The 27,493-nt window shown below is 41.1% G+C and overlaps 1 protein-coding gene across 1 annotated transcript in view; it reads left to right on the top strand.

Moving 5' to 3' along the window:
- Nucleotides 1-14,366, top strand: part of TMEM2 (transmembrane protein 2) — an 81,967-nt gene extending 67,601 nt beyond the window's left edge. The window contains exons 16-24 of the mRNA XM_019555165.1: nucleotides 300-477; nucleotides 3,338-3,553; nucleotides 4,455-4,663; nucleotides 5,189-5,368; nucleotides 6,614-6,833; nucleotides 10,331-10,429; nucleotides 11,689-11,837; nucleotides 13,340-13,443; nucleotides 13,790-14,366. Of these exons, the coding sequence (XP_019410710.1) occupies nucleotides 300-477; nucleotides 3,338-3,553; nucleotides 4,455-4,663; nucleotides 5,189-5,368; nucleotides 6,614-6,833; nucleotides 10,331-10,429; nucleotides 11,689-11,837; nucleotides 13,340-13,443; nucleotides 13,790-13,986 (1,552 nt within the window). The 3' untranslated portion in view covers nucleotides 13,987-14,366. The remainder of the gene's footprint in view (nucleotides 1-299; nucleotides 478-3,337; nucleotides 3,554-4,454; nucleotides 4,664-5,188; nucleotides 5,369-6,613; nucleotides 6,834-10,330; nucleotides 10,430-11,688; nucleotides 11,838-13,339; nucleotides 13,444-13,789) is intronic.
- Nucleotides 14,367-27,493: the final 13,127 nt, after the last annotated feature.

Below are 27,493 nucleotides of genomic sequence, written 5' to 3'. Positions count from 1 at the left end.
GGCAGTTATGGAGTAGCTCTTTTCCTGCATTCTATAAAGTAAGAGGAAGGAGATGGGAGTTAAGTGAGGCTTCAGGCAGTAGTAATACCCACTAATAATAGAAAGGAGCCTCACCCTTAGTACTGTGTAGATTTGAATACAGTCAAGATTTCCCTTGCTTATAACATCCTACTCTGGAATCTGTTTTTAGCTCTGCATTCTTAAAGCTGAAAAACACAAGAAAATGTTATATCTCAGGGATCCTGAATGGTATGAGTAGAGTACTTGTGTGTCTTAAATGTTTTATTTTGTTTTAATAGGACATTTCCAATCAGAGGCTTTCAGATTTATGATGGACCTGTTCATCTTACCAAATGCACATTCACAAACTTTGTACCAACCCCTGATAGATTCACCAGTGCAATTGGGTTCCTGATGAAGAACTCCTGGCAGATGACACCTAAGAACAACATTTCTCTTGTGAAGTTTGGTTCAAACGTAAGCCTATTGCAAAATTTTCTTTCAGTGAGTTGAGGATAAAACGAGGAAAGGAGGAGCACTTGGAATAGTGAAGAATGTATGTTGTGCTTCCAGTTTCCCATGCAGAGTATCTTTCATTGGAACAGATATGAAGCAATGTCCTTTTATGTCCCCCATCCTGTACCACAACATGTCTGCTCCTGTTTTGACTCCACCTATGTTGCCTTTTCCATGGCGTCCTGTTCCCTCCAGCTGAAGTCACTGGGGTACTTGAAGTGGCATCTGGAAAAGGGAAATCTGCTTCTCTAAAGACCTCTTGGGCTGCCTTAGCTAGTTCCCAAACACTTAGGAGGATAGGTCATGCATATTTTGCATTCCAGTTCTAGCGGTCTATCCCACATAAAGATTGAGAAGTAGGGATTCAGACTATGTATTAGCTAAGAACAGCTTTTGTATGAAGTGAAGCTGAACTGTACTTCTGAAGTTTGAAACCTAGCCTTTGTTTTGTTGCCACATTTTTAAACTTCCTTATTTCAGCCAGCTACTTGAGTACTGAAATTGTTTTAAGTGTTGTTTTTGAACCTACTTGGAAGTATAGGAAATCCTTGTTTAAAAAGTTCCTGTTTACTGAAGTTTCCAACACAGGCTTTGGCCAAGTGTCACAAAAAAACCTAATTTTGAAATCCATGCATTGGTAGCCTGTTTTCATAGATAATTATATTAAGTTATGCTTATATATTGCTACCCTGGAAACTTACTTCCCTTTTTTGTTTTATTGCAAGAGTTACTTAGGTACCTTTATTTTTGGTAAAGAATAGAGATGCTTTTCTGCAGAAAACAGCAGAAAGTTCAAAAAAAGTTCACATTCACTTGTTGCACAGTTACTATGCTCTGGCACATAGGGAGGGATGAAGCTCAAGGTGAATAGCTGTGCAGGCAGGTCAAAGACACATTCTTTGAAGGTTGATTCTAAATACAAAGCTGTATTTATTTTTTTAAATACATGCCAATGGAGGATTGTTTAAACAATGCTTTGCAGAATATGTATGAAAACTAAGCTTATTCATACAAATAGGAAGTGTTTGCATCTTCTGAGGGCAGGACTTATTTCATGTTTATCGCTGTAGCAAGGTCCTGGCCACAAAGATGGCCATGATGCCTCCTGGTGAACCAGTGACTCCTGCCCCACTCTGGCTCCTCCTTGAATCTCACCTGCCACACTTTGATGTTTCTTATGGAGCATAGGGAGGCTGCCCTAGGGTTCCAAAGTGAGCTCCAAGTCCTTGACCAGCCAGTCTGTTTTGTCCCATAGGGCTCGAGACTGTTGTCCATTTGGCCCTGTTAGTGCCATGGGTCACCGGGTGCCTTATGAGCTGCATTTGCGGCATCCATCCTACCTTGTAGTCATGCCTATGGCTCACAGTTGTTAACTGAACACTTTAGAGGGCCCCCTGACCCTACTGCAACACTTAACTCCCTTAAGCCTCAAACGTTTGTTGAGGCTTCAGCCCTCCAGCTTTGGCCCCTTTTCTCTGGCTGCGTCCTTCCTATAGCCCAACTGCCCCAGATCTTGGCATCTGAGCCCCAGTTCTGGTCCTGCCCCTTTTGGGCTCTTCATCTCCCTTGGTTCCTGACCCGAGCAAGGTTGTTCTCATGTTGCTGAGCCCCCTTATAGTCCCAGACCTCTACAGAGCTCTGTATGAGATGCCCTATTGTCTTCCATGCTACCACCAAAGCCACAACCCAGTCCTCTGGGATCAACTTAAACACAGTGCTTTCAACAAAGACTCTTCCCCACTCAGGGTTTATGCCAACCTTCAAGGTCTACCTATTTCCCTTGGGGCTCTCACCTCCCAGCTCTTATTGGTGTTTCCCAGCCTGACTCTTTCACTCCTCTCTCCCTAGATCTCCACTCCCTGCAGTATGTAAAGCCAGACTGCCTGTCTTTCCTCATGGCCTACATTATATGTCTGTAAGCTCCATCCTGTTTGATCATGTGGCTCCCCAGGCACACACAGAGTTTTTCCCTTTGCCTAATGGCCAGCCTGTGCTCTTGGCCTGCTGCCCTCTTTATTTAAAGTTACAATCCCATGTTTCAAAGAAGAAAAGATCTCAGCTAAAAAGTTTTAGAATGGAGCACTATATCAGTCTTCAGTGAATAACATCTTAGCTTATACAGCCATTTCTACAAACACAGAAGCTCTATATGTAGTGTGCTGTAACACTGAATTTGATGAAATCTCTGTAAATGCACTGTACCGATAGGTAAATTGACAGGATGATTTAAGTCTTTTCCATCCAGAAGTTCTTTGAAGGAAACATGAGGCCTAAGGTATCTGAACTTCGTAAAATCACGAGCCTCTGTTGAGGCTGAGAACTGCAACTCTTATTTTCAGCTTAGGCCATCAGTCTTATGAGTGAAGCCTTTGATGTGGCTGCATCTTAGGCAGGAATTAGGCTGTGAGTAGATAGGGTTTTAGTTTGGATTTGATGCTCTCTGAGCTCAAAACCAAGTCACTGCAAATGTGTATTTTATATTCAGTAGAGTTCCTTTATCCCCCTGGGTCACTTGAAGTCATGAATTTCCAGTAATAAAAGCAGTAATGCAAATTCAGAAAGTAGTTCAACCCTAGTTATACTTGCAAACTTTTTGATAATTTATTTGTTGAAAAAAAAACATGTCCACTACAGACTGTTTTTGCAAGATTACATTGTATTTGTTAGAAAGTTTTTGTTCTGCTCATAATTTCCCAAATTTGCAACTTGGTTTCAGCATGGAAATATTTATTGGTTTCACTTGATTGTAAATGTAGTACAGTGACTTAAATTTGGTTTTAGGAAACTGAATTGAAATGTTTCACTTCCCCTTTATTGTCAGGTTTCTTTGAAAGTCTTCTTTGGAAAACCTGGTCCTTGGTTTGAAGATGGTGAGTTGGATGGGGACAAGAACTCAATATTCCATGATTTAGATGGTTCTGTGACTGAATATAAAGACACGTATGTTGGCAGAATGGATAATTACTTGATCAGACATCCAAAGTGCATCAATGTTACGAAATGGAATGGAGTGATCTGCAGTGGGACGTATGCACAGGTTGGAACTATTGCATATTTTTGTGTATTCTATGTTTAACCTGTTGTCAAAAGACCTAATGAAAAAGCCTGTTAAAACTGTGGAATTGATTTCTATGGGGTTTTTTTAAGTTAATTTACACTGATCCTCTTAAGTTTACATTCAATCTCTCTATTTAGAGACTGGGGCAATAGGGATTTAGGATATAAAAAGTTTTCAAGCAAAAGAAAATCGTTGTGTAGTGAATTTATTTATTAATATCGATAGCAAATAAATCTGGGAATGTTCTTATATTTTGGGATTTTGGGTTTTGTCAGCTTATCATTAAGATGTGAAAAAGAGCTTCCTGAACACCAGCTCATCTACTGCAGTGTTCAGTAACCTTTTTAGGAGCAGAGTTACCCAGTTTGGGTAAGAGCCAGGCAGGCAGGCAGGATAAGGACCCAGTTGCTGCTGCTGCTTCTCCCTAGCAGGGTGATGGAGAGAGAGCCCATCAGCTTGTCCTTTTCCATGCTGGCACAGTAACCACTGCCAAATGCCACCGAAGCCTCCCATCTACACGCTGGTTCAAATGGCAGTAGGTTGTCAACCCCATATCTGCTGGGATTATTTCCTAATTCTGCCACAAACTGTGTGAGATCTTATATAGGTCGTTTGACCATGCTCTCTCTCGTGTCTGTTTTTAAAAAAAAAAAAGAGGAAAAATGCATCTTTCTTTCCGTGTTGTCTACTAAAATTATAAGTTTTCCCAGACCATGTCATGTCTGTCATCTGCACACAGTGCCTAACTTGGTTCTATCTTGTGGTTGGTAGTAGTTTTGCTCATACTCTTTATGAACTCCTCTTCCCCCTCCCCCCATCAGTATATGTTTTTGTCTCTGATAATATTTGAGCCTTTCTTCCTTCTGGATAATATTTTAAGGTGTACATCCAGACATGGAACCCACAGAATCTTACTATGACCATTGTACGTGATGAATACCCAACCAGCCCCATGGCACTTCGAGGCATTAACCAGCGAGCTGCCTTTCAACAGTACCAGCCAGTAGTGATGCTTCAGAAGGGCTATACAATACATTGGAACGGACAGGCTCCACAAACCACTTTTCTTTACCTCATTAACTTTAACAAGTATGTCACCCTCAATTCATATCAGCTTTCACCTAATCTCTGGCAGAATTAGTATGCATGCTTAAGAAAAGAACTTGACTTTTATATGAAATAAGATGCATTAACAGCAGTAGCATAAACTGGAGACCAAACAAAAGTTGTATGAAGTCACACATGAACTGGTCTGCAGGAGAAAAGTCTTGAAGACTTTCATTGTTGTTTTATTACTTTATGAAGCTGTGCAGAGTAAAATCTTAAATGGTTTGATGTGGTGGCATTTAAGAGGCATCCAAATAGAATAAAATATCTCAAAGTGGAAAAGTGACAACTTTTATCAGAGGGATATAATGGGTGTTGTCATTTTTCACAAGTGTTGCAAGCCATCTATTTGATGATTAGATTTGCTACATTTTCATTTTTTCCTGTTGTATTATCTGTTAAAAGGTAACTACGGCATCTCTAAACCTATTTACAGTCTGAACCATAACATCATAGAGTTCATTCAAATGAATGAGCTGTAACAATTTTGTTTTCCTATGTTTTCAGGAATGAATGGATCCGGGTTGGTCTTTGTTATCCATCAGGTACAACCTTTCAAGTCACGTTTGATGTCTTCCAAAGGGCATCTGGATTCTATAGTATTGGAGAATATGCTGCTGTATCTTCCATATCAGAACTGAAGAAGCATCGATCAGAGAAAAAGTTTTATTTTGACAACAGCACAGGGTAATTTTTAAAATAGATGAATAAAAAAATCAGGACATTTTTGTCAATGTTTAATTGTACAGTTGTTAGTCTGGTAGTGTTGAGACATCTGCTTATGAGGAAGGTTCCTGTGGGATAGAAATTGTAGGGCACCAATGAATGTTTGGAAGAGTACTTAAGTTACTTGTAATTACAACTGCAGTCGTCTTCAAGTCAGCATTTCCCAACGGATGCTGTAGTTACCACAGTTATTTCCTATTCCAAGTATAGGCGGAAACTGTGGTATCTCAAATACCACACTGTTGGTACCTTTCAGCCCATAACTTGTCTATTAAATATAAATATTAGAGTTCAAGAAAATTCTTGCTTTGTCCAAAAGGAACTCAACCCTGTGTTTATGACTATGGGGAAGGGAGCAAAATTCTCCAGGAACTCCTAGGTCCTATTTTCAAAAGTGGCTTTTGGATTTAAGGTTGAATAAATCTTAAAAAATGGTCATTAGCCTCCTAAATCACTTAGCCACTTTTAAAATGTTATACCTGAGCTGTAACAAGGCCTCATTTAGCATGGGTTGGTTTGTTTGTTTGTTTGCATAATCTCATTTTGATTCCACTCAAAGTATTAGGATTGAGATTTAGGATTTTTTAAAATCTGATTAGTGAGTGTACTAGTTTAGATAAACAGATGAGCACAGTTTTTTCCTTTGGATATTTAGGTCTTTTTTCACTATCCAGGCATGATAAGCATCTATTGAAGTGATAGTAGTCATTACCAGCGTTATGTTTCCCCCAGGTATGATGCAGTTATTATGCTTTTTGCACAATAATCACAGTAGTAAAGGAAATAAATCTCTTTTCTAAAATTTGCTTGCTGCTTGTGCAGCCATTTTGTCTACTGATGGCCGATTATGTTATTTTCCAAATGATCAATCTACTTTTGAACCTTTATTTAAGATGTATGGTATAAAAATTACTCTTTTCAATGACTTGGTTTCTTCTGAGTTGTGTCAAAAATAATAATTGAGCAATCATTATGATTGTAAGTAGTTTTACTGTATATCGTTAAAGGTTTCCCTACTGCAGTAATGATTGTGAGAGAACATTTTGTAGTTCTATAGACTTAGGAAACAGAAGTATTTGTTTCTGACTTCTGAAAAAGTGAGATTTTTTTTTTGTGTTCACTTTATTAAAAGTCCTAAAGAAAGTTTTTTATGTAAATATCCATCCCATCAACTATCCAGTCACATGTATTTTTTTTCTTGTCTAGATTACTGTTCTTATATCTTCAAGCCAAATATAATCGGGAGGGTCATAGTTATTGTTCATCTCAGGGATGTGAAAGAATCAAGATTCAAGCCACACTTTGGTCAAAAGAGATCAGCAACTGCATGACAAAAGCTTATCCAAAGTACTATGAAGCACCAGCTGTTATAAAGCCAATGCCAGGCAAAATTACTATACCATGCAAAAACTGTGGCACAAATCAGGTAAAAAAAAAAAAATAAAAAAGACAAAAATATTTAAACATGGTTTGTGAACAGGTAGATAAGATTGCTTAAATATAAGGCATTTAAATGAAAACTGGTTCTCTAGTGAAAGAGAGAAGCAGGCAAACTGGAAAGTTTGCTGTCATGTACCATATAATATGCATTTTGATAAGAAAGTCTCTTCACATGCAATCAAATGGGCCCTCTGTCGTGTTTCTGACCTGTGAATTAAGGGTGGTCTTTAACAACCTCTGTGCATTCCCTGCTGGTTTAAGGCATTTCTTGAGTTGAGCTAAAGAACCACATAATGCAATGTCTGCTGCTGTGTCCAGGAGCACACTTGAACTGAGCTGACATGATCTGTTCCCGCTATATAGAGGAGCATGCTGTTTCTCCCCTTCCCTCCTCTCACTCTTCTGCTAAACAGAATCAGCTCTTGTGTCAGCAAGCTAGTTAGTTTCTCTTCTTGTAGATTAGTTAAGGCTGCTTGCTTCAAGTTATTCCTGAGTCTCTGCTGGGTCCCATGGAGAGTTCAAAAGGTGTTTGTCCTGCTCAGCCACTGTTTTTAGAGACTAATTCATGCATTCAGTGCAGTATGCCTGTGGGAGGCTCACGTAATGTCCCTCTGCACAGTTCACTGAACCTTCACTTCCCAAGGGAGAAAGGGCAGGGAGTCACTACTTCAAGTGTGCTTGGTTTCTTTAGGGACTTTAGCTGGAATATCCTAGCATGGTCTCTTGAGCTTTCAGGTTTCTTGTAAAACAGCCATGAGGTATACCTTACCGCCTAAGCCTTGGCAGTGCCCTTGACCAGCCCCTGTCAGGCTAAGTGTCTGGCTTTGTGACCTGTGTCAGCATCAAACTCGCTCATTGTCTAGAGTTGCCATGAATTGTTGCAAGTAAGAGTCAGATTTTGAGATGGCCTTTGTACCCTGTTCCTGGGGGAAAGCAATTAAATGAGGAAGTATTCCAGTTCATAAAAGTATCCCAGGAAGATGAGGCACTATTTTTCATGTCCTCTGGTGCATTAGAGCAGGGGTTTTCAACCTTTTTGGGTCAGTGTACCCCCAGCGGCTGGACACGGAGCAGCGTACCTCTTCCCAGGGACCTTTCTCTACAGCTCTGCTGATGGACTTTATTCAGCTGCAGTTTGCTGCAGCTGTTGACTCAGAACATCCTGTCAGTCCCACATACAGTTCCCAAATAGACAATGATCCTCTTCCAGAAAAAAGTTATTTTTTAAACTACTAAAAATATCAGACACTTAACTCATGTCCAGATGAGTATGCATGTGTAGAGGTGTGTGTTTCCCATGGGACAAATGGCAGTGGCACATATTTGTTCTCTTGCTTTTAGTCCCAGGGGTCTGCACCTGTATGTGCACTCTGGCACGTGGCAAAGTGATCTGGGTGGGGGTGTGAGGGGGACTAGCCCCAGCAGCCTTACCTGGAGTTCAGGGGGCCTCCCAGGGCAGCAGCAACACTGGCTGCTGGCTAGGCTCTGACCAGCTGAATCAGTGTGTGGCATTGGCCTGCCAGGCTCTGTTTCTGCTGGCTGTTGCCGCTTGCACCATGCTGCTTTATTTTTCAGTGGCAGCTTTTTTTTTTTGACACTGGGATTTACTGGTGTTTAAAATTTAACACTGCACTGGGATTTACTGGTGTTAAATTTTAGCGCTTCACTGCAAATTAGCAGCGCTGCAAACAGATGTTCATGTGCCACATATGGTTTTCAGCACCCCAAACAGCTTTGAGGCACTGCAAACCACATGTGCATGCTGGTCTGGATGTGCCCTTAGGTAATGACATAATAAATGAGTTCTGGAGTACAAAATAACTTTTATTTTCATGTTGCTCTATTTTATTTTTAAGGCATATGCTTTAGAAGCTTGTAAAATATAAAACAGTGCACCTTCTAAATACATATTCACAGTTGCAGAATTAGGAATCTTTTTTTCTTTCCTTTTTTTTAAAGAGATATGCATTCATAACCAAGAGGTATATAAAAGAGTGAAATTGCTGGTCTGATCAAATTGTATGTTCAGCCACTGGATTTTACCTTTTTTCTTGTAATAACTGATTTTAAAAGGGGGGGGAGGATGTATATTTCAGTGGAAAATCCAAAGAATCACTGGGGCAAGGAATGGGTGGCAGAAGCTTGTCCTTTAGACCAATAAGAAAAAAAGTTTTCTCTTGAACTGTTGAAACTTCAACATTGCTTTGGAGCCACTCTGGAATTAACATATATAGAAAAGGGGTGGGGAAAAGGTATCTGGCCACAGCCAAAAAGCAACAGCTTCTTGTGTCACCTGTGGAAACTAGCCTTAAAATGATGTCACGTGGTCCAGAAGTTGCATCTTTTAGGTGGAACACAACTAATGTAGAGGCTTTCAAGCAACTGTCCATCCCTGTTTTTGGGATAGCAATGAAATGCGAAATAGCCAGAGGAAAGGAGATGGCCGGGATGCCTGTAAACTAAAGCAAAATGGTTTAAGGTGCCTGGGGCTATTAGTTCCTATTATCTCCTGCTTTTTGATTTGCTTTATGTGCAGGTTGGCCATTGCTGAAGATTAGAGTAATTGTTGCTTTTTGGCCCCTTCTTGTTCAAAGTTTTTCCTTCCTTATTCCTAGAAGAAATATCTGGAGTTGAGCTTACATCCTTCCTTCCCCCTCCTTCTCACTGCAACTACTGTCCTTTCTTTTTACTCCAACTGTGGTTAGAGGTAAGGGTAGTAACTAATTGAAATGTAAAAAAGGGATCTTTTTTCCAGTTCAAGAAGACCTGCTGCACTTCCACTTTTGGTCATGCTTAGAGGCAGAACTGAACAAATAAGATTTTTTTATAACTTTTCCATTACTGCTCCCTCCTGTTTTTACTTTTTTCACTGTCCCCTCCCACCCCCAATGCAGTGATTCTGTTCTTCTTTTCTCTTAAAAAACGATTTTTGCTGTATATGAAGTCCTCTTTTTATGGTACTTTCTTATGAAATCTACCTCTACCTTTTTACCTTTTCATCTTTTATTTTCCACTTTCTGATTATTATAGGGGTTTTTTTTCCTCAAACAGTGTCACCATCCTAGAAATATTTGTTGCCATGTCAATTTGACTGTCCTAGGCTTTACTCAAGGAAAAATTCAAAGTATCATCAATAGGAATTTTGTTGAAAATCCTGGTATCTTGCTAACCTGCTTCTTCCCTCTAAAGTTTATATTACTTCATATGGAGAAGTGGCTCAGAAGTTGAAATCTGAAGCAAGTCTGTAAGAGATACTGTAAGAATTTTGGTTCCATTAGCTTCTGATTTTTCTTTTGTCATGCATTGTTTTCAGTTGCAATAACACTTACCTACTAAGCAATATATGGATATACAACAAAACACAATCCCTTTCCTTAAGAGTGTAGTGTAGAGCAGAGCATAAAAGAATCCTGTATGTATTAGTAAAAATTAGTATCTGATCTGAATATTTGTATCTTACTTTTTTTTTTCTTTTTATTTTAGATGCCATTCACCAGTGATCCTCACAAAAACTACCTCTTTGTGCAGATTCAGTCACTGAGTAAAGCAGAATTACGAAGTGGTCATCAATCCTTTATCTCTGTAAGTTATCATTTGGTCTTCTTTTAAGTTATCTCATAGCACTTTGAATCAGGCTAGCTACACATTCCTACAGTCTTGTATGAAGCAGAACCTACTTCCAGTGAATTAAATTGGAGTTTGTAGTTTTGACAGTCGGAACATTTACTTATCTACTTAAATGGGGATTTTTGGAACCTAACATCTAGCACCTTCTACACCTTGGCTGAAAAGCATAAGAACAGGAAAGGATTTAAAATCTTCATCAAGTTCCTGATGAAATCACTTTGATCATATGTATATGCTAGTTAAACTTTGATTGATTGAGTAAAAATAAGAAATAATTTCTCCACTGATAGAATATTTACCTAATTTTACCATGTATTCCAAATTGTTTTTAAGATCTTTTTGAAGCTACAATTAGAACTGAAAAGCTTTGATTTTTTTTTTTTGGTTTACTTTGACTCAGTGATAAATGATTGTTGTACTGCGCGTGGTTTGTTGACATTTTTCTGGAGCCAAAAGAAAACTGTACGTGGCGCTGGAGTTAAAGATTTGCAAGTACCCTCCGTACCTCATGTTTTAAATCTTAAGTTATATTATTGCCTTGCATCGTAATACAAACATGTTGGTAAAGTAAACAACCTTCTGAACTCTGGACCAGTGATTCTCAACCAGGGTGCCGTGAGAACTTGTAAGAGTGCTGTGCAGTACCTGCACTGCCAGGTGTGCAAACATCTACGCACAATTTTCAGGATAAAGCCAGAAATGTTATATAGGAATCCATTCTGACTGCTTGTGGTCTTTCTGAGTTCTTTGCAACAAAGAAATTGCTCTGGTGTTTGAGTGAAAGCTAAGAGCTTATACTTTCATGCGTCTGACGAGATTGAGAGCCAGTGCTATGAACATGAAAATATGATCATGTGTTTGTTTGCAACATGGGAAAATTAATGCAAACTTTTAAGGGATATTTTTATAGGCTTTTTTTGCCTTTTTGCCTTTTTGATAAGGAACCTTTGGTAAAAGATTGAGGAACTATCTGATGTACTACGGATAAGTGACATTGAGTGTGATTATGCTACGGTAAGATAAAAGGAATGCAGTATCACATGGTGTGTAACCATACTATGGATGATGCACTTGGCTATGTATAAATCCTATTGATGACTCTGACAGTTAATGTGTACAGCAGAATATTAATGTGTTTACAAATGGAAGTTTAAAAAAAGGCAGTAGCTTACATTCTCTGTCATTGTCTTCTGCCCTCCCCACTCTTATTTCAGGTCAATGGAAATAGGTATCCTTTCAATGACGTTGGTGTATTCACTGTAGTAGTTGATGCCTGTGGTGGCACAGTGGCAGAAAAAAAGTTGTTTCCTCAAGCAGATATTAAACGTGTGGAGGAGTATCTAAAAACTGGAATACCACAAAGGTATATTACAGTAAACTTGTTCATTTGTTTGCAAACTGTATAGTGGGCTTTACATTGCAGTGCAGAACCCCTGGGAGTGCTTCCTCTGGGTAGTCGAGCCATAACTCATTTAATATTTGAAAAACATTTTTTAGACTGAAGTGTAAGGAAAAGCAGCTCAATTGTCCTTTATTATATTTATACTATCTTTGAAAAAATTAAGCAATTTGAATGTAAACATTTTGAATAAATTCCCAAAATATGTCCCACCTATATTTTCAAAAGTTCCTTTATTAACTATGCATTATGCAGTGGTAGGAGGTGGTGGGAAGAACAAAGTTTGGTTTAATAAAGACACTAAGTTGTGTGAAATCATTAGTTACAATGCTTTAATATTTCATAGATTTCATAGACATTGGGGCTGGAAGGGACCTTGCAAGATCATGGGTCCAGCCCCCTGTCTGAGGGGCAAGAAGTCAGCTAGGGTCAGATGATCCCAGCAACTAAGATAGGCATCCAAGTGTTTCTTGAAAGTGTCCAGAGTCTGTTTCAGGCCCTGGGGACTCAGACAGTAAATAAGTTTTTATGTCCAGCTTAAAACAGGCTTCCAGGAGTTTGTGACCCTGGGACCTTGTCTTCCCTTGGGGAGCCCTGGTGAACAGACGTTCTCCCAGTTCCTGATGCACACCCCTTATGTACTTTTATAGGCTGCCATCAAGTCAACCCTGAGCCTGTGCTTTTCCAGGCTGAACAGTCCTGTGGCTCTTGGGCTTTCCTCATAAGGCATGCTCTCTTGTCCTCTGATCATGCGTGTGGCTCTCCTCTGGACCCTCTCAAACTTCTCCACATCCTTTCTGAATTGTGGAGCCCAGAATTGGATGCAGTACTCCAGCTGCGGCCTCACCAAGGCCAAGTAAAGTGGGAGGTTGACTTCCTGGGTCTTGCTTGTGATAACATCAGTAGATGCAAGCCAGAGTTTTGTTTGCTATGCCAGCTGCGACATCACATTAATAAATCAAGGATTTAGTTCTATGATACACTGGCAGCGAAGGATTAATAAACCAGTTTTTAAGCAGGTGGCCTTGCTGTACCATGGGCTTGTCAAAAATGAAAAACAAATTTTGCAAAGCTGCAGTTTCAGAGTTTTTTAATTTCTGATGTTTCAGAATAAATAATTTTATTGTTACCAGTCTATATTGACAATATTACTACATTTCCACAAAATCTTAGTTTTTAGTGAAAGGACTTTTCTATAGTCTTTAACATTATCAGTGATATTTTTATTAAGAAACAAAAGGTTAACTATTAAAGGTCAATTTTTTTCATGGATGGTTTTTTAAATAGGTCATTTTTCATTCCTTTCCCCCCCCCCCCCCCCCCAATTACTTCAATATACAATAATGCTACAAGGATAATGGATTTATTAAGCCAGCTTAAATGGGAAGTAGACCATTAATATTTGCAATTGTGTTAAATCTTTGGGTAAATGTTTGGTTTTTCCATCTTCACTTTTTCTGGTACAGGTCAATAATTTTACTGAGCACAAGAGGGGATATAAGAAACCTTAATGTTTCAGAAGCCTTAATGTCCCTGGGGACAGCCAAACCAGCATATCTTCAAAATAAGGGTTTGTTTAATTTTTACATATGGCTTGCTTTCAAATTGCTTATGAGAAGTCAGTATTTTTACCTTTCACTTAAGTTGTCTATCCAGTTAGGATCTCAAACTATTATATGATAAAGGAAGTTGTCAGGGAAAAATATAATTTTTAATATAAAACACTCGGTCCTTTTTGGTGGGGCATTAATGTAGAGTTGAGACTACTACCATATGCATGTCTGTGGGATTTCCCAGTGAGGCTGTCTTGTTTCTTTGCTTGTAAATTGTATGTAGAATGCAGTGGAGTGTGAGATTTGACCTATTTTCCCTCTTTCACCTGACGTTTCTGTAACTCTAAATGTGTTCTGTTGCAGGCAGCATAGCATTCTTGGGGTTCAGGGGAAACTTTAAGCCATTCTGGACTAAGCTGTTTACCAGTCCTGCTGGACAGGGGCTAGATCAGATCGAAAAATTTATACCTATACAACTGGAAGAATATGGCTGCACCAGAGGGAATGTGAACCGACGGAAAGATGTGGAACTGTTAAAGCAGGCTTCAAGAGCACATTAGAAACTGATGTACATAAGTGCTGGAAAAATGTGAACTAACTTATTTTAATTTATGGCATTTTAAACTATCCCATTATCCCAAGTAAACAATTTTAAACTTTTGATACAGACTTATGCCTACATTGACCGCTTGAATGCCAGTCTGTGCACCTTCTAGTTGTACAAAATATTAAAGAATTTATAACTATTTGTATAAACAGGTTTTTTGAGAGATTTTCAGACATTTGTATTTGCTGTAAACAGTTTTATTTTATTTTATACTTTTTTTGTATTCTTGGGAGCTGTGGGTATCCATAAGGATAAGTCGTTTGATAGCAAATATTGGAGTGCACCTTGAATTACTTGAAAGATTTTTTTAACATTAAAATATCTGTCTCAGAAGACGTTTGAATTGCTCATTTTAAACAATCTTTTTATTTCCCATTTTTTCTCTGTGGATTGACACATTCACAAGATCCATGCCAGCCTGATTATGGTCTGTATCCACTTCCTTAAATATTAAAGGGTAGGTCCTTTTCCTCACCCCTCTTGATACAAAGAATCAGTTTACAAGGCATAGTGTAATGCCATGAAGAGATACCTCAAGCTGGTTTTAACAAGCTAACTCACATATTGGAGTCTACGCAATACAAGACAATGTTGTGCAGAGGTACAAGGGCTTACTCCAGGACCAGAAACATCATAATCATGTTAGCACAAGGTTCTGCCTAGACTGATTACCTTCCCCAAAAGAAGAGTGTTAGTGGCCGTGTCTACACATGAGCTTAACTGCAGAGTAGACTAACTAGCTGTAAAGTGTCACTATTTACATGTGCAACAGTATTAGGCTGCAGTAAACTAATTAATGATGCAGTTAAGATAGTAGTACTATCTTATGCTGGGGTTATTTGCTGCAATTAAAAGTATGCGTAGACACTGGCCCTAAGCATAAATTGTACCTGGTCAGTCCACCCAGCCAGATGCCAGACTCCTGCCTTCTATTTAGCCACACATCTCTACATTTTCAGAGCACCTTCATGCTCCAGCCACCTCCAACGCTGCTTGGGGCTGACCCCCGTTGCTCCTTGCCAGCCCAGGCCTGCACTGCCCTGGCTCAAATTGCTTCTGTCCTGGGCACAGATTCAGATGTGCCCAGGTATAGTTTACTTCGGCTCAAATTGCTCTTAAGTTTATTGCTTCATATTAATGGCGCATGTAGACACACCCAATGTTTTGCTAATGTGTTTTATAACTTCCCTTTTTATAGTTAGTACATGCCAAGCTCACCTGAGTATTTGTGTGACATTGCTTTGTATCACGTGTACCAAGGTCTCAATTGCAGTAAAACTGGGTGTAGTTCTATTGCACCAGAGGTAAGGAGGGGAAGATTCCAGGAACTAACAGACAGCTGGCATATTTTAATGACATATCTAAACTCTGCAAGGGCTACCTGCAACCCCAGTGCAGAAAATATAAGCATGATCTGTAAGGAGGCCTCACTGTTTTATGCTGAGCTATTGGCCACTCACCCTGGATGATTAATGGTGTTGCCCTAATGCTGCAAAGCAGCTAGGGCGTAGGATAGGATTTTGTTCCATTAAATTTTAGACTCCTAGTCTGCATATTCAGCTACACCCTGAAAACCAAGTAACAGTTGCAGTTAAAAGCTTCAACCCCCAAAACAAATGAATGGAAGCAAAAGATCTCTGACCCATGCTTTACAGGTTAAACCTTTTATTTTGTTACTGTTTTGAAGTTGGTGGGAAAGATCCTTAGCTCAAATTCTTGATCTGCTTTATTTGGATTGGCTTCCCATGCAGCAACACGATGTACATTTTGATTCATCTCACAGTTTAATTGAGAAGTTACTTCCCTTTTAATTCTGATTTTTGCAATATATGCAAGTGGGTACTTCCCCCTTAGTTTTACATTGGGTTTGTTTAGGTCCTCTTTGTTTTTGGTGTTCCTGTTGTCAAGAACAAGCTGCAAGCTGTAAGACACATACTGAAGGTACTTATTTCTGTGAGATTGTGTTCTTTGGTGAGTCTAAATCCTTGAACACACATCAGTATGTCAGAGACTGCAAAGATCATTTTAATGGGGAGGGGAAGGGAAGAGAAGGGGGAGCATGGAAGTGAGTAGACAGAACTGTGGTTATTTTTAACACAAATAATGTAGCTTATTCTTCCTTCTAATTTTAGTATTATCCACACCAACGAGACAGGTGCACGTCTCTAGTTCTAACAAATTATTTCAAGTGAAAAATGTAGACAATCTACCCCCACACAGATTTTCCTACACTTAAATAGATCTGAGGCTATCTTGATCATGTGAAGGGAAAATACAGAGGAGATGATTGTAAAATGAAACACATGCAGGAATTCAAAGTTATCCTACCTTCATGCTGACAATAAATTGTTGTGTATGTGTAATGCATTGTGCTACATTTTTCCTTTTTGTCAGTTAATTGTTCCTCAGGTGATTGAATTAAAAATGAGCAGCCTTTTTATTTAAAAACAAAATACACCACTTCACTCAGTTACATCTTTTCCAATTATTTTATTGTTTGTTTCTGCTATTAAATGTAATCATTTTGGTTAGTTAATGACTGTCTTCAAGGCTATTTTATAATGTTAAATGTTAAGTAACAGGGCAGGGTATGTGGGTTATAAAATGCTATTTGTGCACTCAATGTTTTGTATACTGCAAGGCAGAATAATTCAAGTTTTCTGAAAGTTCAGTAGATTGGTTGTGTCATGACAAAAGAGATGGACCAAACACTTGTGTCTTAATTTGAATTGGGATTTAGCTGGGAATCTGTTGAGGTGATGCTAAATTGTTCTTCTGAGAGACGGCTCATTTCAGAATGAAATCATATCACCAAGGACATTGCAAGGCCTCCCAAACATGCTAACCCCCTAAACTAATGATAACAAAAAATACTTTTCAACTACAATCTGGACTTGGACTCAAGAAGTCATGTCTTCAGGGTCGGTCTAAACATTTGACAAACAGCATAAATGTTATACTCTCCCATAACAGAAATAAAATGTCCAAACTTCAGTCTAACTGGGGCTAAGTATGGTCAATATGTTTCCAGAAAAAAGGGGGAGGGGGGTGCATACCAAAACTAAGGGCCAGGTCTAAGAAAAGGACTTGGATGACTGAAGTGGGATTAAGGTAAAAAGTCCAAAATTATGGTAGTGAATATTCTAGTTCAGCTGCTGCCAAATCCCAGAGGGCCCAAAGCTCCTAAAGCATGTATGAGAGGTTTTGGGGGTGGGTTTTAACCTTTAAAATTACCTGGCACTTCAAAGTTCTGATTTTGCACATCCTCGGAAGTACCTCTCCATCAACCCACCTTAGCACCTACATCCTCTGAAGTGTTTTGAGTCTCCCTAAGCAACAGAGTCCATCTAATAAAGCACACTCAGGGGCCTGGACTTTACACAAGATGCAGTGGCAGCTGGCACTTGCAAAACAAGCTGGCAGAGAGCATGCCCGTCTTATGTGATGATCAAACACGTATCTCTTACCCTTCCAGAAGGGAGCCATAACCACCAGACTAACGGGCTGTCCTGGAGTGGGAAATACTTTCTTTCCCCTCAAAACTTCTTGAATCTTTGCTGAGAAGAGTTCAAGATTTGTTGTACCAAAAAAAGGTTGAAAACAAAGGGGAAAACAATGACTCTCTTATCTAGTGGTTTAGGCCCTCTAGAGCAGTTTCATAGTTTCTAGTTTCCAGTGTTTCTCAGCCTTTTAAGTAACAAGTACCCCCTCACTTCTGAAAATATTACTAAGTACCCCAACACTCTATTTTCCAGGGGATTATATATTTACAAATTAATGTGTGCCATATGTTGGAAGAAGGGCTGTGTACATAAGGTTGTGATCTGACAGATGTCTGATCTGGTGTGGGTAGGGATGCCACCTTTTACAACGGGGGTGCACAATTCAAGAATGTAACTGGGCTAGCGATGATGTTGGCCGAAGGTGGGAGGGCTGAACATCAAATTATTGCTGGGGAATTTAAAGCACCAAATATTTTCCCATAGTTTTGAGAGGAGGAAGGGGGGAGAGAGAGAGTATGTTGGGGTACCCATGTACCCCCTGCCTGTATCTCGTGTATCCACAGGGGTACATGTACCACAGGTTGAGAAACTATGTTCTAGAGAAGTATGGGGTTCATCTCTTTCTCTTCCCTTTCCATCCTTCCCTGCCTGCAACAGAGTGAGGTGCCTAGACCCTAGAGAATAGGGGTGGGATTGAAGACCAACCCTGTCCTCAGCATTTCCTGCTGGATATCTCTAGGTGACTTCTCACTCAACATGCGTAGTTTTGATCCCAAAACTGCACTTGGAAGTGCTTGAAAAATGGAGCATTTCAGTTGTAGATAGATGTATTACCCTCTTATTTTGTCTTCTGACTGGAGTGCTTGAAAATCCCTAAAGCTGTATACAGCAACATGCTCTTCAGTTGGGGGTGCAGGAGGGGCTGTGGCAACCTGTGCCGTTCCCTCCCATTGCCAAAGAGCAGGTGTAGGTGGGAAGCATTATAGATTTTAAGTACAGTTCATCAACGCCTGGCTCCCAGGGCCTGTAGCTCTGTTCACCTTAAACACGTGAGAAAGGATGGGTGGCCAGTGCCAATGAGCTTTCTCAGGAGCCTGAGCACATCACTTCAGAAATTTAAATTTAATTCCACTAACTGGGAGCTGAAAAGGTGCAGCACTCAGTTGAGTGATACCTTTATCCTGTTTTTAGAGCTAGCCTTAAGTGACTGTTCAAGTGCACGATCATTGTCAGGACCAGGGCCCAATACTAAGTTTTCCTGACAAACAGTCCTGGATTGTGTAAGTCAGCCTGGTATATATATCTATCTCTTTTTCACATGAACACCTACCTTGTGTTTGGATATGTGTTAGCATATAAATATGCAGATGAACCTCTCTGATTTTGGCAAGCTCTGTCCTGATGATTTTTCAGAGGTGGTTACAGGTGTATGAGGTGTAATGCAATGATGGCTCACTGATGAAAACGCATATGTGCTAAGTGTTGCCAAAACCTTTGTTTCAAGTGCTGCTTTATAATATGCATCTTAGCATCCAAAATCTTTGGAAGGCTGTTCTAATAAGAGACTACATAGCCTAGTCCAAAGGCAGGACTACTTTACTTAAAATGTTTTACTGATTGTTACAGGGGTGTAAGTTGTCTAACTTGACTGTTTGCTGTTCTAGGTATTTCATGACTTCAAACTCCAACGGTTCAGAACTTAGCCTAGCTTTAGCTTCTTGTTTCCTTTGTACTACATTTGACTTCTATCTAGCAGCTCTTGGAAATACCTATGCCTTTGACAGAATTTTCACATTTGTTGTCTGTACAGAAAATAGGCTTACCTTTCTCCAAGGACTTTGTGCCACTTAAACACTGTCTTAATTTCTAATATTGTGTCTGGTTGGTCTAAATAGGAGATACCTTCTTTGAGGACTGGCTTTCAGCAATGTAAGTAAAATTTACTTTGAACAAAGATGAAGCCTGTGAAAACTGGGACTTGGCAATTAAGTTGCACAATTTAATGTTGCACTGGCAAAATTTTACCTATGCCCTTGTGGTGTATACTAGCACAACTCTCTTTGAAAATGATAACCAAACAGTTATCCCACAGCATCTCAGGAACTCGAGGGTGTCAGTTGGGGGTCTCAGCTGCCTGTACACCAGTGCTAGGAGCATGGGGAACAAGCAGGAGGAACTAGCTATCCTGCTCTCTAGTGGGCAATATGACCTGGTAGGGAACATGGAGACCTGGTGGGACTCCTTGCATCATTGGAGTGTAGCCGTAGAGGGCTACACCCTGCACAGAAGGGATGGGGTAGGGGGAAAAGGTGGAGAGGTAGCTCTCTACGTGGGAGAGCAGTATACTTCTCTGGAGGCTGACATTGGCTCCAAAGATAAGCAGCTTGAAACCCCCTGGGACAAGATACAGGGGGGTGAGGTGAGAGAAACCTAACTGTAGGTATTTACTAGGCCACCAAAACAAGGGGAGGAGCTGGATCTGGAGTTCTATCAAGAACTGACAGGCTGCATGTGCAAGGGACCTGGTAGTCAAGGGTGACTTAAATTACCCAGACATAGATTGGGAGGAACACTTGGCTAGGTCAGATTGTTCATGCAGTTTCCTGACTGCGATTGAGGAGCTCTTCCTGACCCAGAAAGTGCAAGGGCCAACCAGAAGTAATGCTCTCCTAGGCTTGGTCTTGGCCAAAGGAAATGATCTGGTGTGTGACTTGAACCTTGAGGGTAACCTGGGTGACAGTGACCGTGACATTATCAGGTTCACCATTCACCCCAAGGTCGACAAATCAACCAACATGATTGAAGTCCTGGACTTCAAAAACGCTAACTTCAGCAGGCTCAGAGCATTAGTAGGGGAGGTGATGCAGGACCAGAAAGGTAAGGCAAATGGTCGGGAAGGAAAAGTGATCATTGCTCAAGGATACGATCCTCAAAGCACAAAAGAAAACTGTTCCTGCAAAGAGGAAAGGCAGCAAAATTATGATGGCTTAATAGGGACATTGCGGTCCTCTTAAAAAAGAGGTGTATGCACAGTGGAAGCTAGGGATGGTCCTCAAGGAGAACTATACAACAGTGGCCAGCACTTGTAGGGTATATAACTAGGTATATAACGTCTATCACGACTTCCAAAAGGCTTTTGATCTAGTATCCCACCATATCCTTGTGGGAAAACTGGAAGGTTGTGGGCTCAGCTGCTCGACGGTTTAGTGAGTGGGAAACTAGCCACAGGGTGAAAAGGGCACAGGTGATGGGTGGGGGGAGCACATGACCCCCCCCTCAGATTTCTGTACCCACAGCGGAGTGTGGGGCTGCAGCGAGGCCAGACCGGATCTGGGCAGGAGCCACCTCCGCAGACCAGCAGGCAGGAGCCATTGTGGGAGGGAGGAGCCATTGTGGGAGGGAAGCACTGCACTGCCATGGCTGCCAAGATGAGGTGCAGAGTTGTGCCCCCTGGTGCTGCCTGTGCACCCCCAACACATTGCCCACATGCCCACATGTTTATCCTCTTCCTTATACACTGCAGGGCTGGGAGCAGTGGATCAGGAGGGGCACCAACAGGCTGTGGGAGCTGTGGGCTGGGAGTGAGGGGCACCGACAAGGCCAGAGGGCTGTGGATTGGGAGTGAGGGGCACTGGCAGGGCCAAGTGGCTGTAGGTTAGGAGTGAGGGGCACCAACAGGCCTAGGGGGGGCTACAGGCTGGCAGTGAAGACCACTGGCAGGGCTGAAGGCATCTGTGGTTTGGGAGTGCGGGACACCAACAGGGCAGAGGGGCAGTGGATCAGAAGTGAGGGGCACCACTGGGGTGGGGGATGCTGTGTCTTGGGAGTGAGGGGCAACTGCATGGGCAGGGCAGGGCACTGGCATATCATGGCTGCTCAGCACAGAGCAGCAGAGGGAAAGCCACAGCTGAACCCACGTCCTGGTGAGTGAAAGGGACAAAGGGAGCTCTGACTTTCCATGATAAAAAAACCAAAATTAAACACCAAAATATATAGTTATTTAAAATGTATTTTATTATAATGATTGAGGCACAGGTAGGCTTCCAAATTTCCCTAAAACTGAATCTTTATCAATAAATTTTTAGTGGCGTTACATTTTATTTGCAGAAAAAAACATTTTTTTTAATCAGAGAATTTGGGGTTTTTAAACAGAAAAACCCTGGCTTATCAGTAACGTACCAAATACATAACAATTGACACAAACCTTTCTAGAAGATGCATCTGGGGAACTTATAAATATTTCTCAATTCCTTTCCGTTGTATTTGCAGAGGTGAGTTTGAAGGAAGAAATTCAAGGTTCGGGAGCATTTGAGGAGGCCTCCAAGTGGTTTGGTCTGATCTGATCGTGTTCCTTGTGCCTCTAAATTGCAGGAAAAAAATTGGTTTCACCCAATCCATAAAATCTTTGGATTAGAGTTTATAAAAAAACATGACATAGGAGTAGAATGTGGAAGTGAAGAAATTTTGCTCAGCAGCTCATGCCTCACAAGTGATGCACAGAAAAGTCTTTTTTCATAGATTCATAGATAGTTAGGGGCTGGAAGGGATGTTGCAGATCATCAGGTCCAGCCCCCCGCACTCTAGGCAGGAAGACAGCTGGGGCCAAGTTACCCCAGCGAGGGGACTGTCCAGTCTCCTCTTGAATACCTCCAGGGCAGGTAACTGCATCACCTCTGGAGGGAGTTTATTCCACAGTCTGGAGGCCCTGACTGTGAAGGAGTTTTTCCTGGTATTAAGCCTGAAGTGGCCTTCCAGGAGCTTGTCCTGGTCTTTCCCAGGGGTGCCCTAGTGAACAATTGTTCACCAAGCTCGTGATGCACTCCTCTGATACAGCGGTAAGTTGCTGTCAAGTCCCCTCTCAACCTTCTCTTTTTAAGGCTAAAGAGGCCCAGGTCCCTCAGCCTTTGCTCGTATGGCTTGCCTTGCAAGTCCCTGATTATACAGGTGGCTCTTTTCTGGACCCTCTCAAGTTTTGCCACGTCTTTATTGACGTGTGGCTCCCAGAACTGGATGCAGTACTCCAGCTGCAGTCTTGCCAGTGCTGAGTACAGCCGGAGTATTACTTCTTGGTTTTACACAAGATGCATTGGTTGATGCATGCCAGCGTGGTGTTTGCCCTGCTGACCGCTGCCTTGCACGGATGGCTCATATTCATGCAATGGTCAATCATTACCCCTAGGTCCTTTTTGGCCATGGTGCAAGTCAAGCTGTCACCACCAAGCCTGTATGTATGTTGAGGGTTGTTTGCCCCCAGATGGAGCACCTTATACTTCATCTGGTTCCGGTCTGCCCAACTCTCAAGCCTGTCCAGGTCTGCCTGTTTCTGCAACATATCTTCTGACATGACCACACTGCCCCATAACTTGGTGTCATCCACAAACTTAGCCAGCAAGCTTTCCACTCCCTCATCCAAATCATTGACAAAGATGTTTAAAAGCATCAGTCCAAGCACGGACCCCTGAGGGACACCACAGGCCACTTTGCACCAGGATGACACAGATCTGTTCATGAGAACTCTTTGGGTCCTACCTGGAGGGTACTGCGGGAGGTGATCTCCACCACCCTGCTAGGCTGCTATGTGGATGTGTGCACAAGCACATGTATGTGGTGCCTCCTGCCCCTTGCATCCCACTCCCCCTAGCCCCAAGCAGCCCCTTGCAGGCTGGAAATGTGTTGTTTCCCAAGTTTTTCTCCTTCAAAGGGGAAAATCTACATTTTTCTCTGTTAATCTGCATTTTTCTGTGTTTTTCCACGGGAAACAAAAAAACCCCAGATCCCTGCTCATAAGAATATATATTCAGATCAAAGAGCTATTTAAAGGATTTTTCATTATTTATTTTAACTATCAGTGATTTATTTTATTATTATCTTTGTTGTTGCACAACAATAACAATGGTGGGGAGTTTGAAGGCCCGCACTGAACTTAAACATGGGAAACTCCCAACAGTCTCATATTTATCCAAGCTAACAAGGCTTAAAATTGGTGGATAGATGGGAGGGGAAATTTCCTGTAATTGTTAGAGTTTGGTAATATGTGTTGAAGGAGTTTGAGGGGTCCTCTTACAACATTAATTGATACAGCCATTGTTTTCTATATGCTTTTGCACTAAGGTAATGGTCTTAAATGTAATGAAAATGAAGTGAATTAACATAGGACGCATCACTGTAAATAATAGTTTTACTGTAGGTAGTAATAATTAATGCATGGAGCCATGTTTAAACAATCAAAGTGTAAACTTTTCATTTTACATGGCATTTTCATTGTTCAGTATGCAGTCTGCATCTACTTTAGTGTGTGGGTTTTTAGAGTGGGAGGAGGTTTTGCTTCTGGAACAGCTCTTACAAGATTAAGTGTTGTCTGTTTTAATGTCTTCAAAGTTCTTTAATAGGCGGCCGTTTCCTCTGTCTGCAAAGTATGAACTGTGATCTAATAGTTCTCTTGCACCTCTGCTCTATGACTGGACAGATGTTTGGGGCATGTGTTTTAAGTAAAAAGGTCAGGGTTATCCACAAATACATACCACATCCATTCCTAAAAAACATGATTCTGTATTTCAGAAACTGGTATACGATGCACGCTTCTGCTTTTAAATTATCACTTTTATTAATCCAAACTTTAAGCTGTGGACATACATTTAAGCCTTTCATACCATTGTGGAGATGCATATTCTTGCTTCTTTCTAACACTTTAGCAAAAGTATGAAATACCAGATTACATATTGATTTAAATTATTCCTTGCAACAGGCAGGCCTCAAGCAAAAAGCGACCGTGCCTGGCCCAAACATTTACAACCTAAAAATCAAGATTCAATAACTGAACTTAGGAAAAAAAACAGATATGATTTAATAGTCATTTTCCTAATATCCGTTTATGCTTTCTGTTCCCATCCTTTCACTTGAAGGCCTGGGGATGGGAAAGTACTTTCTTATCTGGTAATAACTGCAGGAGCTTTGCTGTGGTCCAACTTTTATTTCTGTTTGGAAGCACCATCATTTCTTCTGTTCCAAATGCCCTGCTGCTTTTGCATTTCCTTAATAATCCTCCCCCCACCCTTCCCACTGTCAACTACATTTCCAAAGTATCTGGGGAGTACATATGTTAATGGCTCTCCAGCTGTTTTTTTCTTTTTTGTTCTACCCAAGACGTCTTTCAGAGTTCCACTGGTTGTTCTTAAACAAACCACCGTCCTAATGAGACTTCTGTCAAAATCTGGTTGTTCCAACTAGGGCTGGTATTCAGAAGTGGCATGATGGGGCCTATGTGTTCCCTATTTTACAGGCTTAGAGAAAACCAATGAATTCTATTTTAGGCCCCCTGCCAGCACCACCAGGCAAGCTAAGCAGCTGGAATTCAATGGAATAGAAACCCTCCTTCATGTATGGTGCAGTTTGTTTAACATCAGCTTCTTTGTAAATTGTAATTATAAATTTTAAATAGTTAGTTGTTAAAGAAGTCTGAGTGCTTTTTCAACAAAGCTTATATAATTAAACGGCATAGTGATGTGACACTTAGAAAAGAAATGTTGATGTTCTGCTCCTAGTCTTTTCTAACTCTCCTCAACTAATTTCATCACTTTCAGAACTGACTTCTAATTGCTTTTAATTAATTTCCTAGGGAAGGTCCAAGCAGATTTCATGAGATTGTTGCTAATGATGGCTTATGAGCTGATTTTCTAAGACAAGACAAGTGTGTCTAGCAAACACTAATGTGAAGTATTTAGTGTGTTTATGTGAAGTACTGAAGTCTTAAGTGAACTGTAAGGCTTTGGTAAATACATTGCACATATATATAACTATTCCAAAGCAGATTTTAAAATTATATAAATAGTCTTTATATACAAACAGCTACTTTTAGCTCCAATTCTGAGCTTAAGGGTTCGTGCAATAAGTCACACATAAATCTCAGGAATCTGTTTGAGGTATTGTGCGCAGAGGTAAGCAAAGACTGTCTTTTGGAACCTTATGTACTGTAACATTTTAGTCAGAATCAAATTTATTGAATAATATAACAGGTAAGTTATATTTATATATATAGATATATACTAATATCTGAAGCTGATTCCTACTTTTTCACCATTTGATTCCTGTGTGTTACCTCAACAATCAAAAAGCTGCTTGCAAAAGCAAAAGAATATATAGAGAAATGTGGAAGCAGCGTAAGTAAGTTTATGATTAGCTTTAGATTGCTCTGATGAAAGGTATCACAACATGAAACTAAAAGTTGAATGGGGGAAAAACCTTGTCTTGGAGTTGATCCTTGTCATCTCAGATTCAAGTACAAGTTGAGGAGTGGTGGGGGAGAGCCTGCTGCAGCTCTGACTCCAGCTCTGAGCCTGTTTTTTTTGGACTGGAGTTGGTGCCCCAACAGCCATCCCTTAACACCAGCTTGTCACCTGCAGCCTCTCCCTCCTCCATGCTCTGCCCCACACGTCTGACACTGCTTACCATCAGCCATGGCTTTGGCCCCATTCCAGCCTAGGGCATTGAACACATGGTTTCTCCAGCCTCAGCTGAGCCATGCGTCAGTGGTTGCAGCTCCAGTCCTTGGGTGCTGGTGTTGCTGCCACCATGACCACTGCTGTGTAGCTGGGCTTGGGCCAGAATTACCATATGCTCCATGTCTGAGCTGGATGGTAAATGCCTAGAGGGCAGGGGTGGCTGCGAAGGCAGGCATCAGGAGCACAGGCCGCACAGGAGGGGTAGGTGCTGGGATGGCGGGGGCTGGCACCGCAGAGGAGGTAGTGGGGGACAAGTGTTTGGGAGGGAATGGGTGGGAGTCAGGCCATTGCCCTTCCTTGCTGATTATTCTGCCCCCCCACTTGTCTCCCACTGTTGCTTTTGTGGGCTCGGAGGTCATTATAAGATGACCCTCTAATAGTTAGATTCTACACATGGAAAATTATAGCAAATGTATACATTTTCCATCTACAGAATCTAATTATTGGGAGGGGGGTCATTTTAAATTCACAGTCATCTTGGATTTGGGTAAATGGTAACTCTTGCAGAGTCCTCAGCACTGTTGGGTAATCCCATGTTTCAAGGCTTTTGCTAATTGCCTGAAGGGGCCAGAAAAAGATTTTCAAGAGTATTGACTTGTAGGGAAAGGGGAAGTAGTGAACTTCTCCTTCTGAAGTATCAAGATATCAGTAGTTGGTAAGCTGAGTGAGACTTTTTGTCCAGGAGACATTGCTGCTGCTTAGAAAACTAGAAGCTTCTTGGCAAGTGGGTCTTGCTTTTCCCCTCAGGGTCATACTGATTGTCTAATTCAGAAAGAGTTTTCCCTTAGGCTATATGCAGAAATGAGATGGGAGGTGTGTGTGTGCATGTGCATGCATACATGCATTTGTGTGCTTTCCTCTGGGCCATTGTCCTTTTCCTAAGTTCCACCAAGCAAATATAAAAAATAAACAAACACTTCCCAGGCACTGCAATGCAGAGCATTAGCAGTGCCCTTGTCTTCCCTGCTTTTACCTGTGGCATGTCGTAGGGTGTTCTTGTAGTATGGGGTTTTGCAGTGGTGACAACTTTGGGGAATTCTTGGGTAAATGAGCATGTGCCAAAGCAGGTGGCTAGGCTTAAGGGCTCAGGACCCCCCTTGCAGTATTATGTCCCTATGTTAATGATTGATGTATTTATTGTGCAACTGTTGAGCACAGATGGTACCATGAAGAAGTTAATGAGATGTGCTGGTACAGAAGAGGGTGCAGTATATGTGCTCAGGAGCCTTCAGGCTAAATAGACACCAATTAGACTCGTGAAGGGAGAGAATCAAAGAGAACTGTTGAGCTCCAAATCATAGAGACCTTTATATATTGTTAACTGTTATCTACAAAGAATTTTGCACGCTGAGTTTTAACAGACGAAAGGATACCTGCAGGCTCGGTCTCTGAGCAAGATGCTGATAGACAGCAGCAGAAGCATAAGGAAGGGTGGGCAGCTGAGGCAGCAGCCCTGGGT

This window comes from Crocodylus porosus, unplaced genomic scaffold (assembly GCF_001723895.1).
Source record: "Crocodylus porosus isolate Cpor-Errol unplaced genomic scaffold, CroPor_comp1, whole genome shotgun sequence".
In the NCBI taxonomy this organism is placed as follows: domain Eukaryota; kingdom Metazoa; phylum Chordata; order Crocodylia; family Crocodylidae; genus Crocodylus; species Crocodylus porosus.
This window is presented reverse-complemented; position numbering and strand designations above follow the sequence as displayed.